Here is a 15,322-nt window from a genome sequence, read left to right on the forward strand (position 1 = left end):
CTAACAATTTAAACATGTAAAAAAAAAAACTTATGTTTAAGCTATGGGTTATGTGATAGCTTAAACAGCAAAAACATGTTAACAGTAAACATCTGAATGCACAGGTAGAATGTAAGTTTGACAGACTGACAGACAGACAAACGGGCAGAAAGAGAGCCACCACATATCCCCAGGATTTGGATACTTGTATTACTGCAAGTTCTATGAAGGAATGTATTTTTCAAGTTTCTTCATAACTGATAAGCAGTTCTATAGACACAGGTAAAGCTGTAAGTGTGACCAGCATACAGGAAACAAGACTACACAGATGGGAAAAAATAAATAAAACAAAGAAAGAAATGTCCTAGCAAATATCCTGCACCAATGATTCTGGCATAAAGCAATTCTAATCCCTTGTTACTGTAGGCACAGAAATAAAAAATGAATCCAACTAATTAAAGCAATGGGGTTTAACATTGTTATCGAAACCCTCTGGGAAAAGCTCAGCTTGAACAAAAAAACAAAAGCAGGAATGAGGCAACTTGATCATGCCAATGTGTTGCCACATGTACTGCATAATACTGTGCAGGATATTCTCCTCCAATCAAAAAAAACAACACTTAACTCACTGCACATCACCTATTTCCCTAACCTAATAAAACTGCAACGTGGTGGGAATACAAGAACTTGACAGTGCCTAAACAACATTCCACAAGAACAACAGATTAAACCGTTTCTCAGCAGAGCCAGTGTACCAGCTATAGAACTGCCAGTCAGCAAGACCAGCAATGCATCCTGGGAAGCCCTTGGCTTTTAGACAAATGAACGAACCCAGTCTGAAAACAAACAAGAAAATGCATTAATAGTCCATTCTTTTTATTACCAAGGAATAATAAATCAAAATGCGCACAAGGTTTCTTTTAGATTTTTGAAAACGCAGTTTAAGCCACATACCTGAACCACCACCCTGTTGCTTTAATTAGGAAGAACTTTTAATCTAAAAGTGAGCCGACACTCATCATGAAATTCAACACCAGGGGGACACATTCTCCAGTCTGTCGAGCACTGCAACTGATACCAGCTAATACAAGTGCTGTTCAGAACAATTCATTTTATAATTGGCTGTGGTCCTGTGAAGTCTAGTGTAGTTCAGTGTAGCAACAGCACAGTAAATAAAAGTATTTCAGTTAAAAAATTGATACTGGCTAATAAAATTTAAATATAAAAAAAAAACTACTCTTAATCTTGTCACGTGGAACAATCCATTTTTTTTGTAAAGTGCCTTACATTATTATGCACCTCCACGTGTAGATTGTCATTGAGTTAATGAGTCTAATTGTGAAGAAGTACGTTTAATACTTCAGTCATACCGTATGTATAAGATATGCATATTTTAGTAACAGAAACACATTGAATATGAAAAAAAAATACAACACGTTTATTTTAGCCTCACTTTCAGCCAGCAATGATATGAAGTTTGCTGAACTGCAGTAACAACATTATGGCAAGATCTGGTTAATTATTAAGTAGACTCATTGTGGGGGGGGGGGGAAACAAGCAGACTAGGTACTTCATCGTTCCAATTTCGGTTCCATTCTCCGTGTGCTTCCAGGGGTTAAATCACGTTAAGGGGATGAATCCACAGCCGCAAGACAAAAAACCCAGGGAAATTCATGCACAGCAATTCCCTGAATGAGCATCTCAAGACTCTCCCGTGAATCACAATCACGGGGTTCTTTAATCTGCATCCGAGTGCTTATTAAAATTACTAAATTCCCCACCCCCATAGGGAATCTGGAGTCAAACAGCAGAGACAGCAAGCAGACCAGCATCACGCAACACAAGAACACAAACCTGGAGTGTAGGACACCTTGGGGTCAACTGCAGTGACCTAGTGGTGCATCTTAATACCATTTATAAACCGGATTTTTCTTTGAGGGTCTAATTTAACTGCATTTTTAATGTATGTAGTAACGTTAATAAGTGGATCAGTAACTCCCAGCTGGATTAACATGGAGCTGATGGGTGGTGGTATTTAGAGCCACTGCCCATTAGCTCCATATTAATCCATGTCCTATAAGGGAGTTTATTTCCATTAGGTCTGATGCTGGCATTAAATATTTGAGGATATTTCAGACCGGATAACGAGGGTTCTACTGTATAACCAAACTCTGGGCCAGTATCTTCCATGTCTGAAGCAGTATTAGCCTACTACATTGATGCATCAACACAAGATAGAAAAATAAAACTAAATAAACACACTCCACACTGTTAGTTTGTAGCTATCTAAAGGTTTGCTTTTTCAGTTAATCCTACTCCAAAGCCATTGTTAAACATTCAGAAAGAGAAGATGTGACTGTATCTTATTTACCTTTACTCACCCATTCCCTGCCCTGGACAAACAGTTCTAATGTAAATACAACCTCAATGCATGTCCTGCATGCCAGTACTACAGTACACACATGCATTTTAACCAACTAGCTTAAAACAAAACATCTACTCTATGACGAATCTCAAAGCTTTACCCACCACTTTACCCCCGCTCCCCAAATACACATCGCTTAAATTCTGGCTTTTGGGAGGAAGATGGTAAAAATGTGTGTTCCACTTGATTACAATTCAGCTCCCAACATCCTGTTGGTCGGTAAACTTAATCTCCAATGGTGTCCCCGATACAGCCCCCATGTGTCTTCATTATTTCCAGGCAGAACTGTTAAGAAGATTGCTTGAATCTACTACTCAGATAAAGCACAGGAAAAGGAAAGAAAGTCATACTATTATGGTATACAGTAGAATCATACAATCCTCCTGCTATTGCAATTGTAATGCATGTGGTAGAGGGCATGGTGTTCAAATCCCAGTGGAAAGGGCAGGACAGGGTGGCAGGGTTATAGAATGATTTGAAATTTCACAGATACAGCAGCGTGGAGTGACTTACTCACATTGCCCAAACAAGTTAAAAGAAAAAGGGAATCGCAGTCCTCTAGTTGTAGATGATTTTTGTGTTTCATTTTCTTTTTTCCCCCCACCTTATCACCAGGGGTCTCAATGTGAGGCAAGTGGAGACAGGTGAGCGTCTTCTTGCCATGCTTCAGGAAAGTGTAACACACTACGAGATAGCAAGGTTCATCCCCATCAAAGACTCTGTGTCTGTATTTTAAACTTCACCTTCAGTATTGAAATACAGTTTTATTTTTTGTGTTCAGTTATTGTTGCAAAAACAGTATTTCTATTAACAACAATGTCGTATTTGCAATTTTTTTTCTAGTCACATTCATTACTACAGTATACCTTTAAGGCAACATGTGTAGGGCCTGAAGTGTTCTTTAAGATTCTTATGATTATTATTGTTCCATTCAGATGTGAGCGTTTGCCAGCATGTCCTGACTGGTTCTGGTTCTGTGCAGGTAAAGCCAGGCTGGGAAAAATCTACTGGTGTGAGCCTTGATAAGAACTGGCTGCTGGGTCTAGTCCAACACCCAGACTCCATCCTCAATTCCAGAGGTGTTAAAAGGATGCTGTAAAATACGTTTAAAATTACTATTGAAATAAAAAGCTGACATTAATAGAAAGTATTTCTAAAATGTGGTCGTGTGTGTGTTGCTGTATTTCAGAAGGCACTATTTCCAGAAAAAACAGAAGGAGGGAGGTACAGTAGCTAGCTAGACCGTTTTTGAATAAAATAATAATAAAAATAAACAAATCAAATAAAAAGAAACGACACACGTGCTGTACAATATCAGCATTCCAAAAGAAAATAAAAGCAGACCCCTTCTTAATCTACGGGGCTTGGTCACACTAAATGTACTGTTAAGCTGTACCGTTGTTTCTGTAAAGATAAGATTAACCGATTAGCAAACTTATCCAGCATAAAACTGAACTCCGTCTACCCCAGACAGCTTAAAATCTTTCAATGAAACCTGACCATGAACAGAAGGTTTTAGCACCAGGGGCACATTTCTGTTATCTGGGAACAGGAAGCTCACAGTGTGAAACAGCAGTGCTTACTTGAAAAAGAAACACATAGCAAAAACAGATAGCATGGTTCTGCTGGCAGTGCACCACCCCAACCCCCTCCCCCTATAGGATCTTCTACTGATGGAATCCCAGTACAATTAGGAACTGGGGCCATCCAGTATCCTTGGGAAATTAGGAGCCACATACCCACTGCCTTATACTGCATCTGGAGCACTATATAGTCCAAACACGGACAAAGGCACTCGCCAAAACATCACAAAAGGTTAAACAGGAGCACAACAGCAGTAATTCTTATTCAGTGCCTCTTGCACTTTTTAGATTTGTTTTGGCTATCTGCAAGTGAATTCACAAGCTGTACATGGTTATGTATGGTAAAGTTATTTTTTTCGTTTGTTTTTACATCTGTACAAAAATGCACCAGCACATGCCATTGTTACTTTCAAATGAAGCAGCTTAACATTCTTTTTTTGGCTGCTCAGGTCTGTCTGGAACATCTGCATTCTGTTAACATCACATAAGCACAGGAAAGGCTCATAACTTAGAAACTAATAGTTTCTTGTTTTAACATTTTATTGGACGGTGGAGAATGTTTGTCCCTCTCATTTTTACACTAAATGGAATGGAGACAGACAGCGGTAATAATGCTTATAAAAACCTTATCCAAGACTGTGTGCTCCAATAAAACAAAGTAGTAACTGAATTATATTTTCAAGAGAGTAAAAAGGGTAAGATTTTGTTTCCCAAATAAAGCAAAGTTAAAAATCACCCCCCCCCCCCACCCCCCCACCCCCCACACACACAGCAAAACATTACAGCAGCAACAACAATGACTCAAAGAGATTCACCATTAAAAAAAGGAGGAATTCCTTAAACCAGACCATGTTCGTTGCCATCAAGGCAGTCAAGCGGCAAGAAGTGGAGTAGAATTACTGAACAGAAATGCAGCAGACCTCAAGATCTGATAAGGCTGGCAAATTCTTCTTCAGCAATGGCCAAAGCAATATGGCTAAACGTTAATTTGTCTGGCTGTCTTCTTTCTGAAGCGACAACGAGGCTGCTTTTAACCCTATTATTACAATCCCAAAGTGAAACTTTCAATTTATACAAGAAATGACTCAAAGATGACCACAATTACTATTCTTTCAAGATATCTTCAGCTGGACTAGTAATTTATTACAAATATGTATATTGAATTGACTGACCCAAATTCATACCTTTCATCAAGACTATTTACAATTGGCTTTAATCTCCAAAGCAGTACTTGTATAATACTAATATGCTTCCATCGAACCTGAAAGAGCTGTGTGCATATCTAAGGAGTAAAATCACTTAATGTCCCTATTCTTATTTAATTAAGTTTTGAAGGGATTACTGTGTGTAAGCAGCTAACAAAAATAATGTCTACAAACAGTATTGAATACAGTAGTCATAATATTTGCATACATACGTAAAATTCCTGCCAACACACCTTCTGGCTTCAAAAAGAAACAGCACAGATTAAGCAGTGGAGTCCCGGACTTTACAACAGGTTGTTTAGGGTGACAATCACTGTCTCCGAAACCCTGTTAAAATAGTTTATAAAATCACTTCCTTGTGTCAGGTGTAAACAGGAGTCATTATGCCCAAGACACAGTATAATCATGTACTGGAAATGAAAAGGCAGATCACTTAAAAACTGTACAAGCTACAGGAATCTGCTACTTTCTGTGTACTATAATTCACACAGCGATTGTTAGGCTCAGGGGCAGGATCAGCCAACTCATTCTCTGTAATTTAACTCACAACAATCCCTTCAAAAGCTGAAGACTGTATGTGCGTACTTTACAGCTGAAAACGCACAGGATCTTTAAAACGCAAAAAAAAAAAAAAAGTGCAATAGATAAGTTCTGAAACCCGACTCCAGTAACTGGTCAGCCTTGTCCAGCTGTATGTACAGTAATTACTATGATTTAGCTGTCAATCAGTTAAACTCGACTCAGACAATGGAAACATAGACACCTAACTACAGCACCAACAGGGGGCCACAGTACCACTGCATCTGACCTGAAATAGTTCATTGGAACATACAGCAGGACAAAAGGCTGGTTTTAGACAATTACTTAGACGTTATATCAAGGAAACGGTATCCTGATGAAAACCACACAGGCACACAAACAATACAGTATCTTAAATACAAATGTAGACAATAATTAAATACTGTACTACAGCTAATGGATAGGTAAAACTTGGTGAACCTATAAACTATGTTCCTTTTCTGAAGTATGTTGTCCTGTCCTAAGGGAACATGTCACAAGCAAAGTGTGACCCAATTGGGAAAACAACAGAACAAAAAAAAAATTCCAGTAGCCCTACTCCTCTTTATTAAATTTATGAACATTTTGTTTACTTATGCGAAAGTAATATCCCTGCTGGCAAACCAGGACAAACCATCAGGGAATAAAAAATAAAACTAATCTTTGTGTTCTCTGCTCTGCCTGCTTGTTTTCTTAACTTGGCTCTGCCTCGTGCCTCATAGCACTCCTAAGGGTGGAGTCCTCTCACAACCCACCCCCGTCATTTCTTATTGATTACACTAATAATGCAAAGTAGAGAACCCAACAGAGCACAAGCTGATCAGGGGCCAAACTGTACATCCCAGTGACACTTTTTCCTGATACCAGTAAGCCTGGTGTTTTATGTGGGTATTTTTTTTTAAGGCAGCACAGCAGCAGTCCTGTGACAGGTTTATGTCTGATGCTAACCCCTGACAAGTTGCTGGCCATTGTTAAACAGCATGTGCAGACATGCAACAGGTGATTTTTGTATTTCATCAAAGGCTCCTGAAGAAATGTGGCAGAGTCGACAGGCTACATAAACACAGCTGAAAATCCCCCGGCTCCCACTTAAAGAAAAGCACAGAGAGCCTCGAGGTTCTTCAGCTGCCTCTCCCCCTCTGGGTTCACTGCAACACTGGGTTTGTTGTGGGCTGTACTGCGGTGCTATTTCTGGGAATTCAACCTTGAAGTTTTAGTTGTTGATTTTATAACCTATAAAGGGTTTACTTTGCAGAGCAGCATACAGTACGTTTATCATTTTCTAAATCAGTATGCTTAGAAAAAACATCCTCGGGCTCCCAAGTGGCGCATCCATTAAAGGCGCTCCGCATGGAGTGCAGGATGCGCCCTATAGCCTGGAGATCGCAGGTTCGAATCCAGGCTATGTCACTGCCGACCATGACCGGGGGTTCCTAGGGGGCGGCGCACAATTGGCCCAGCGCCGTCCGGGTAGGGAGGGCTTAGGTCGGCAGGGGAATCCACAGTTCACCACGCACCAGCGACCCCTGTGGCTGATAAGGTGCCTGCGGTTCTGCAGAGGAGCCATCAGATCTGTTTTTGTCCTCCGGCACTATAGGTCTGGTGGCCTCGCTGTGGCTCCGCAGTTCAAAAAATTACGGATTGGCAGGAGCACGTTTCGGAGGACGCATGTTCCAGCCTCTGTTTCCCAAGTCGAAAGGGGGTTCCAGTGGTGAACCAGGATACAAATAACAACTGGGCATTCCAAATTGGGGAGAAAACCAGGGTAAAAACCATTGGCGACAACTACATTTTAGAAAAAATACATTTCTGTTTGTTTCTTACACGACTGGTTTTGCAACTTGCCACTGTAGATGGTTTTAGAAACATATCAGTGGTAAATTATTGTCCCCAAGCTGAAACAGATGCACGACTTACAGACCGACTCAACTAAATAGAAATTAAATCATCCCCCATGAGTAACAGATAAGGTTTGTACATTCAAGCTTTAAATAGATGCAAACTAAACAAGGCTATTTTCTAAAGTAAAGAATGGCAAGTGACCTTCATTTTTGCCTTTGTAATCTGTTGCCATGTTACAGTGCACACTCCCACCTAGCTACCTTTACTTCAGTGTACAAAACATGCAACTCTCCTATCAAAGCACAACTCCGCCCCATCCCCAAAACATGTGTGGCCAATGCACCATTTTTTGTTTTGTTTTTTAAAATACCACCACAACAAAGTCACTACATTAAAAGGGAGGTGACTGTATGCTAAGCAAAATGTCAGAAATAATGTATCTAGGTAATATTTGCACAGTGTTGTGCATGCTTTCCTGCATAGTTACAGCTTGGTCCGTGCCTCCATTATTCTACTGGAATGAATACAAACAGACAGGCCCAATGCTTAACCATGCACACTGCCCTGATTAGCACTGACTCACAAATCTGCCCACATTAGTCAAACCTAATGCTGCTGAACTAATAACAATGTTGAACAAACAAGTCACATTTACACCCTGATAATGAAACAAATGTGTAACAGTGAGATAGATTTGTAAAAAGGTCAGACTTAGCAAATCAGCAACCAGGATCTAATCCTTTCTTTCTCTACACTACCCGTCCCTGTGTGACCCTATGAATTCCCTGATCTGTCTCGCAGGGAGAATGCAGATGTATTTCCCTTCTCTTTTTCTACTCGAAAGGTGTAAAGGGGCTTGTGCGTTTTTTGTTTTTTTAACGGCTCAGATTGGGGTTCACGTTGAGGCGATGTTCCAGCAGAGTGTAATTTTAATTATAGTGTGTAATTCAATACTATATCTCAAACGACAAGAGAAACATTAAGAAATAGTACCATTATTATTTTTTTTTTAATGTTTCAATCCTAAAATTTTAGGTGATGCCAAACTTTTGGCCATAGCTGTACACAAGAAATCAAATTAAACAGGATTATTGTTGGATGAATGGACAGCACCTTCGTAAATGCTTAGTAACATTATACAGAAGTTCGTTGATTTATATAACTTCTTATAAAAGGTAAAGCAGCCTATAGAAAAATGTCTGAAACACTGTTTCAACGCCAGTTCTAAGCCTTTTTAAACACCTGTTTAGGCCTACATCTTTCCATGCATTTTGATGGAACCAGAAAACTGACAAATTGCAAAGGAACTTTGTTGTCCGAATTTCACTTTGGTTGATCAGTAATACAGTGACTCTCAGCGAGGGTAGTAACAGGTAATGACATCTATACAGTAAGCACTGTAGCTTGATCTGTCCATGGATCGAAGGGTCACCAGTCTGATCCCTAACTAATTTAAAAAGCATTCTAGTTTACCAGCTTTTGACTCAACCCACACCCATGACATTAACTGCCTTGCTAGGATTGCTCTTGGTAGATATGTTCAGCTAAATCCAAGAATCAGCTCTGAAGCACACTGTTCTGTTGGTGTAATACACCAACAATACATTTATATGAGAACCAGCTACCTGAAACTGTATGTAAAGCAGCCACTACATACCAAGTCATTGTAGGGTTAGAAATGCAAATTAGCACAGCTAACTACACCAACTTTGAACATGTGTCATGCTGTACGTGCATCCTGGAAGGCCACACAATAGCCACACACTGGCAAACAACTAGGCTTCTCAAATGGTTCATGAGATATACCGAGCATCAAAAGAAACTTATCAAATCACTATTATAAGACATTTATTTTCGAAAAAAAATAAGGTATATAAATGATGGACATTGACAAAATGTTTTTGGTTTCTTTTTAATCACTTGATCATTCATCCTTGACCATGACACGCTTGAGTGACTATAACTATGCATATGCACATAATCATCTAATTAGTGAGACAGTTGATTGGACACTGGATAGGGAGTGATTTTAGCTGTTGAATTGCAAGCTTGAATAAAAGCAATAAAGAAAATCACAAATAAACACCAATATGCCACGTCTGTCAAGAGAGCAGTGCCTTCGTACAATCAGCATGTTGGAGGCTGGACTAGGGCAGCATACTGTGGCTCGCCGTCTTGGGTGGTCACAGCCAGAAGTTTGTCTTTTTTCGATCACATCTAGTGAATTTTATCCAAATGTAAGTGATAAGTTTTTTTTGATGCTCAGTATACAAGCAAATGAAGATTTAAGACAGCGGATTTACAAAAACATATAAGCTCCCCTCACAGGAGCTCTATTAAAATCACCACATCTTTATTTCAAATCAGTTTGCTAAAGAAATATCCTGTCATTTACAAATGCTAAACAGGTCCTAAACAGAGGCCTTGTAAGACTAACCAGACTGCCAAGTACTGGAGTGTTACTCTGGGGAAAATGTTCCCCTTTGTGTAAACTTCTCTGGAATTTTGTTTCAATAACAGATTGTCTGGTTTCCTATGCAAAATCCATTTCTAGGACGACATGCTTAAGATTCCAGCACACAGGAAGAGTACAACTGTTAAGTCAGATGTGCAAGTGTATAAATTCAGAATTAAAAATGTCAGGTGCTGTCAGTTACCTAATTGACTGCAGAGGTACGTTATTAAAACCGCTCGTCTGTGTAATTAGGAAGACAGCACTGAGGTTTCACACAGTTCTAGATCATCGTGCAGGCAAATAGAGATGCTGCCCATGGAAAAAAAAAAAGAAATAGACTGTGGTGTAAAAGGTTCAGGAATTCTGGAGGATAGGAAAAGGAAAGATTATTAACTCATTAGACTTTGACCAGCTATACACAAGTTCCCGATCCTGGCTGAGGATCCATAAGGAGCACTGCTTTGGCCTTTGCGTTTCCATATTGGTCAGGGAGGAAAACTGAATGGGATATTTCATGTCATCGCACAAAGAATCAAAATGTGGAGTTTGGATTTTGGTAGTACGCAATAAATGGAATAGGCGACTGTACTAAAGCTACAGTAATACAAATTAATTTGATGCATGTTCAATGAGAAGGCAAAACAACCGATTGATTTATAGGGATCTGGGTTTAGTGAATACAACTATTTATGTAGCACATTAGTGTTCTTCCAATGGAGTGAACAGAAAGTACAGCATAGCAGCCAACCCATTTATTTAAGAACTAGATTTATTGATAACTATTGGGATTACTTTAGAAAGCAGCAACAAAATAAGGAAAGTATTTGCCTGGGTGACTTATAAGAAGCTTCAAGAGGTAATGGAGTAGGCTACCACCTGAGAGAAATCCAATATTAGGTTTTGTAAGGGAAGAAAAAAAAAAGAGGATGGCATAGACACAGTATTAGGAAAACATATTATATAATCATGAAGGAAGAAGAAGAAGAACACCAACACTGCCTACAGTAGCTGAGGGGAACCAGTACAAACTGATTCCGCTTTTCAGCATGTCACAATAACTCATCTTAAATAATTATATTCAATTTAGAACAAGAGCATCTCATTGCATCCCCAAGCGAATGAGAAGCAGCGCAGGCCGATCTATGAGTAAATTCAGAGAAATGTAAATTGGGCAAAACTCTTTGATTCCTTTATTTCTGCCTACATATAATGCATTTCTTTTTTCTTATTTTTGCCATCATATTGAATGGTTCAGTACAGTGTAACTTCAACTAGAAATATGAAAATAATTTTAAAAGACCAAGTTGTTTTTTATAACCATTTTGATTGTTGTAGTTTAATGGCATGCAATTTGAGGTTTAAATTTAAATCTTGACTAACACTCCCCTCAGCTTACAGCAGTCGCTTTTTGTGCTTCAACAACTAGTACTTTTAGTATGAGGACTGGAACAGGACCATTAGCCACTGGTAATACAAAATACATGACAGATATCAAGTAATCACAGAACAGATGTTTACCAACACAACTGTTATCAATAACAAAAAACTGCCCTTGACACAGGCCTTGCTGATTGCTAGAGGTGGCAATACAAATACTACATTCTGTAAAGCAATTCAATTCAGCTTAAGTACAAACACTGCACAAAAAAACTAAACTTGTATCATTGTCCAATCTTGTACCTCTCGGATTAAGAAACAGTTGAAATGCCGGGCCTACATCCTCAATCACCAACATGCTAATTAGAGCGCCCGTTGGCAGAGATGGGTATCATTAGTTCCTCTGGCTTTTCAGTAGTTGTGATAAATGACTTTTAAAAAGCCTGCATGCTGCAGATATACCCCAAGCACCAGCTTTCAGGAAATGCCAGCCCTGCATATTATGGAAAGCTTTGTTTTCACTTCAAACACAGAGTTCCCAAACATTTATGAACTCAGTAACTTCTAGATGCTTTGAATAATATGCTGTGCAACTACATGACATCCTGCCATCTGCTACTAAACTATTCTGAAAAATACCCAACTGAAGGATAAATCACTTCTATTCTGCTCGAATTCAGAAGTTTATAAAGAACACCAAAACAATAACAAAAAAAATCTTAATAGATTTGTAATAAACTGTCATGTTGAGATAGGTTGCCTATCTTTTTGGGTAGAAAATAAACTTCATTACAAACAGGACTGGGAGATTTACTCAGATCAAGGGAGTTCAGAACAGCAGACACATCTCCTAGCCTGCTGGCAGAGAGTTTGTCTCAATGTAATGCGACACTTTGCTGGAATGTAAGGTCTGATTGAAATTGTGGAGACCCTCTGTTGGTTTTACTAAGCTGAAATGCAATTATCCTTTTTTTAGGGGGGTTGACTGGACAACTATTTGTTTTTCAACTGTCTTCAAAACTTGTGCTTGTAGTGTTAGTTCCTATGAAAATCAATCGGGTTGCAACTTCACTGAAGTTGCATAGTACAGTTCAATTTAGAATACTCCCTTGCAATACTGCCAATATTACTATAGGTTGCAAAAAAGTTGTAGGTTTTAACCTAGAAACCACTTTGTCAAACATAAAACTGAATGATCTTTAACCTGGAAAAATCTGAAAATGACCTACCTTTAATGATTCTGGAAAAACAGTGATTTTATATAAAATCATACATGAATGCTATATTTGCATCCTGAGTCATTCGAAAAAAAGGCATAATACCACAGTAGTGACGTCAAACAGTAATAATTACTTTAGCGGAAAACATACTTGAACTTTGACCCATTCAACTCCTCCAGTCCATCACTTTCAATCAAACACAAAATGTCTCGTTTTCAATCACTCGACAACACCCACAGCACAGAAATGTTCATTAATGATCAACAAAATGAGAATAAGTTTAAAAAAAAAAAAAAAAATGATGTAAAGCTGGTACATTCATATCTCGGAGAAACTGGAGAGGAACGCGACATTAAAACAAGGTAAAAGTAATCATCCAAATAAAGCTGAAGCACTAACGGATAAGGACAGTTACAGGAAAACCGGAAAACTTCGGTCTCGTAATCTATGACGTCACAGAAACCCTAGATGGAATTATTTTCCTGTAACTCACAGAAGCCCATCTCTCTCATATATATATATATATATATATATATATATATGAATTGTAAAATCTTCAGAAACACTTTTTTTTTTACTTTTATTCCTCGGAAAGAAAGCAAAAACTTGATTTACTGAAATTCTCATTTTAGAACTTGATTGAAATTTCACAGAACACACAAGCAGGCCTGTGGAACCCCACAATGGTACATTTTTGTCCCTAATCACAAATTTAAATGCTAAAATATATATATTTAAATACTTAGGAAAATTAATTTGAATGAAAATGTTTGCATGCTTTTCATAATTAAGATTCTCTATTCAAACCTTATGTAGTTACATATCCAAGCCCTTTGGTGCTATTATTACTTTGTGGGTTGACATACTGCAATAATTGTAGGCTACCTTTCCAGATTGTCAAAATCCAAAAACAAACATTTCTTAAAAGAAAACAAGGCGCACAACCACCTGCTGAAAAGCAGTCAAGCCGGTTAGCGCGTAGTGCATCGTAGTGTAACCGGCATTGTGAGGTTGTAAAGTGCATCAGTACCTACCTCACAAGGTATGTTGACAACACCTGTCGATCTTCGCTTCTCTCTTAGTTTTCTTTTATCGATCTGCCCCTTTCCTTTCCTGGCACTTGGGCCAGAGCTCTTGCTCTTTTCCTTGCCTTTAGAGCTCGCTGCAGGGGAAGGGGTGCTTTCTTTGTCGCTCTCGCTGCAGACATTCCCGGTGACTTCAGCCTGTGGGGTCCCGGGGAGTTTCTCCGGTTGGGATTGTACCTTCTTTGCTAGGTTACCTCCCGCGGGGTCGGCTCCCCGACCGGCGGGCGCTTGCTGTGGGTCATCCTCGATCTTCCGGAGAGCCGAGGAGGACGGCGATCGGACCATTGATTGAGAAGAAACCGACACACAATTAAAAGTAGAGGAAACTCCGCGATCAGGGTTACCATTGTTGTTTAATTCACTGCTTGATGAACTTGCCCCAACTACTCTCCTGCTGACAGTTTCGTTGTTATTCTTTCTTGCAGCGACCACTGAAGAAGTTGTTGCCACCGTGTTGCTACCACTTCCAGTACTGCTGCCAGAAACAGCAAGCTCCCCAAGCATTTTAGCCCTCATCTTCTCTCGTTTAGCCTTCCATTCTTCCAGAAAATCCGTTGCTGTATTTGGTGCTCTGAAGCCTCCGGTCGCCATGTTATCTTTTTGGATCAATAATTGATTTTACGTTTTGTTGTTGTTGTTAAAATGGGAAACAAACACTTCCCAGAGTTGTTATGCACGTCCTGCAACTAAAACCGCAGCATTCCTCTGGAATTAAACAGCTAATATAATTATGCAAACACAGTAACGAATTCGCTGCACACTGTGGGAGAAAAAAAACAAAAACAAAAACACACCGGTAATTTCATTTGGCACATCTCACAACCTGCAGACGACGTTTCTTGCAAGCCAAACACACATTATATCTCAATACACATTTCTCCCAATATAACAAATTGTCATATCTTCATAACAAAACGCATTTTAGTAATGAGCTACAGCGATACTGGTTGTTGAACCTGTTTTTTTCCCAGCCAGCTATCCTGTATCGTACAGGTCTGTGCAAGTTTTCTTTTTACTGTGCACGAGGGCTCTAACTTGTAGAAAGTTTTCCAAGCATTTATACTTTATTAAACTGTTAGATTTTCAAAAAAAATTCCCTCACAGCACTTGTCTTAAAATAAAAACAAAAGTACTTCGTTTTCTTACCTGTTTTCCTTTCTGTTGTCTGTCTCGTACTTTCCAGGTGTACAGTCCCGTGGTTTGAAACTTCAGCACTTTCAGCTCTCTCTCTCTCTCTCTCTCTCTCTCTCTCTCTCTCTCTCTCTCTCTCTCTCTCTCTCTCTCTCTCTCTCTCTCTCTCTCTCTCTCTCTCTCTCTCTCTCTCTCTCTCTCTCTCTCTCTCTCTCTCTCTCTCTCTCTCTCTCTCTCTCTCTCTCTCTCTCTCTCTCTCTCTCTCTCGTTGTGTGTCATGCAATGAACGCACCAATTTCAAACAGAAGGAAGTTGCCTCTGTACTTCCGTGGCGACTACATAACACTAACCCTAATTAACCAATGGGAAAACTTCAGTTTGTAATATAATATGTGTACCGAATAAACAATTTGCAAGGCCATTACTAAAATAGAAACAAAGTAATAATATTATACAAAATAT

General features: G+C 39.2%; 1 protein-coding gene across 1 annotated transcript in view; it reads right to left on the reverse strand.

Annotated features, from left to right (window-relative positions):
* LOC117420058 (PRKC apoptosis WT1 regulator protein) overlaps nt 1-15,024 on the reverse strand; it is a 64,208-nt gene extending 49,184 nt beyond the window's left edge. The window contains exons 1-2 of the mRNA XM_034033570.3: nt 14,876-15,024; nt 13,679-14,489 (exon numbers count right to left, since the gene is read on the reverse strand). Of these exons, the coding sequence (XP_033889461.2) occupies nt 13,679-14,320 (642 nt within the window). The 5' untranslated portion in view covers nt 14,321-14,489; nt 14,876-15,024. The remainder of the gene's footprint in view (nt 1-13,678; nt 14,490-14,875) is intronic.
* Nucleotides 15,025-15,322: the final 298 nt, after the last annotated feature.

Source organism: Acipenser ruthenus, chromosome 14 (assembly GCF_902713425.1).
Source record: "Acipenser ruthenus chromosome 14, fAciRut3.2 maternal haplotype, whole genome shotgun sequence".
NCBI classification, from domain to species: Eukaryota; Metazoa; Chordata; class Actinopteri; order Acipenseriformes; family Acipenseridae; genus Acipenser; species Acipenser ruthenus.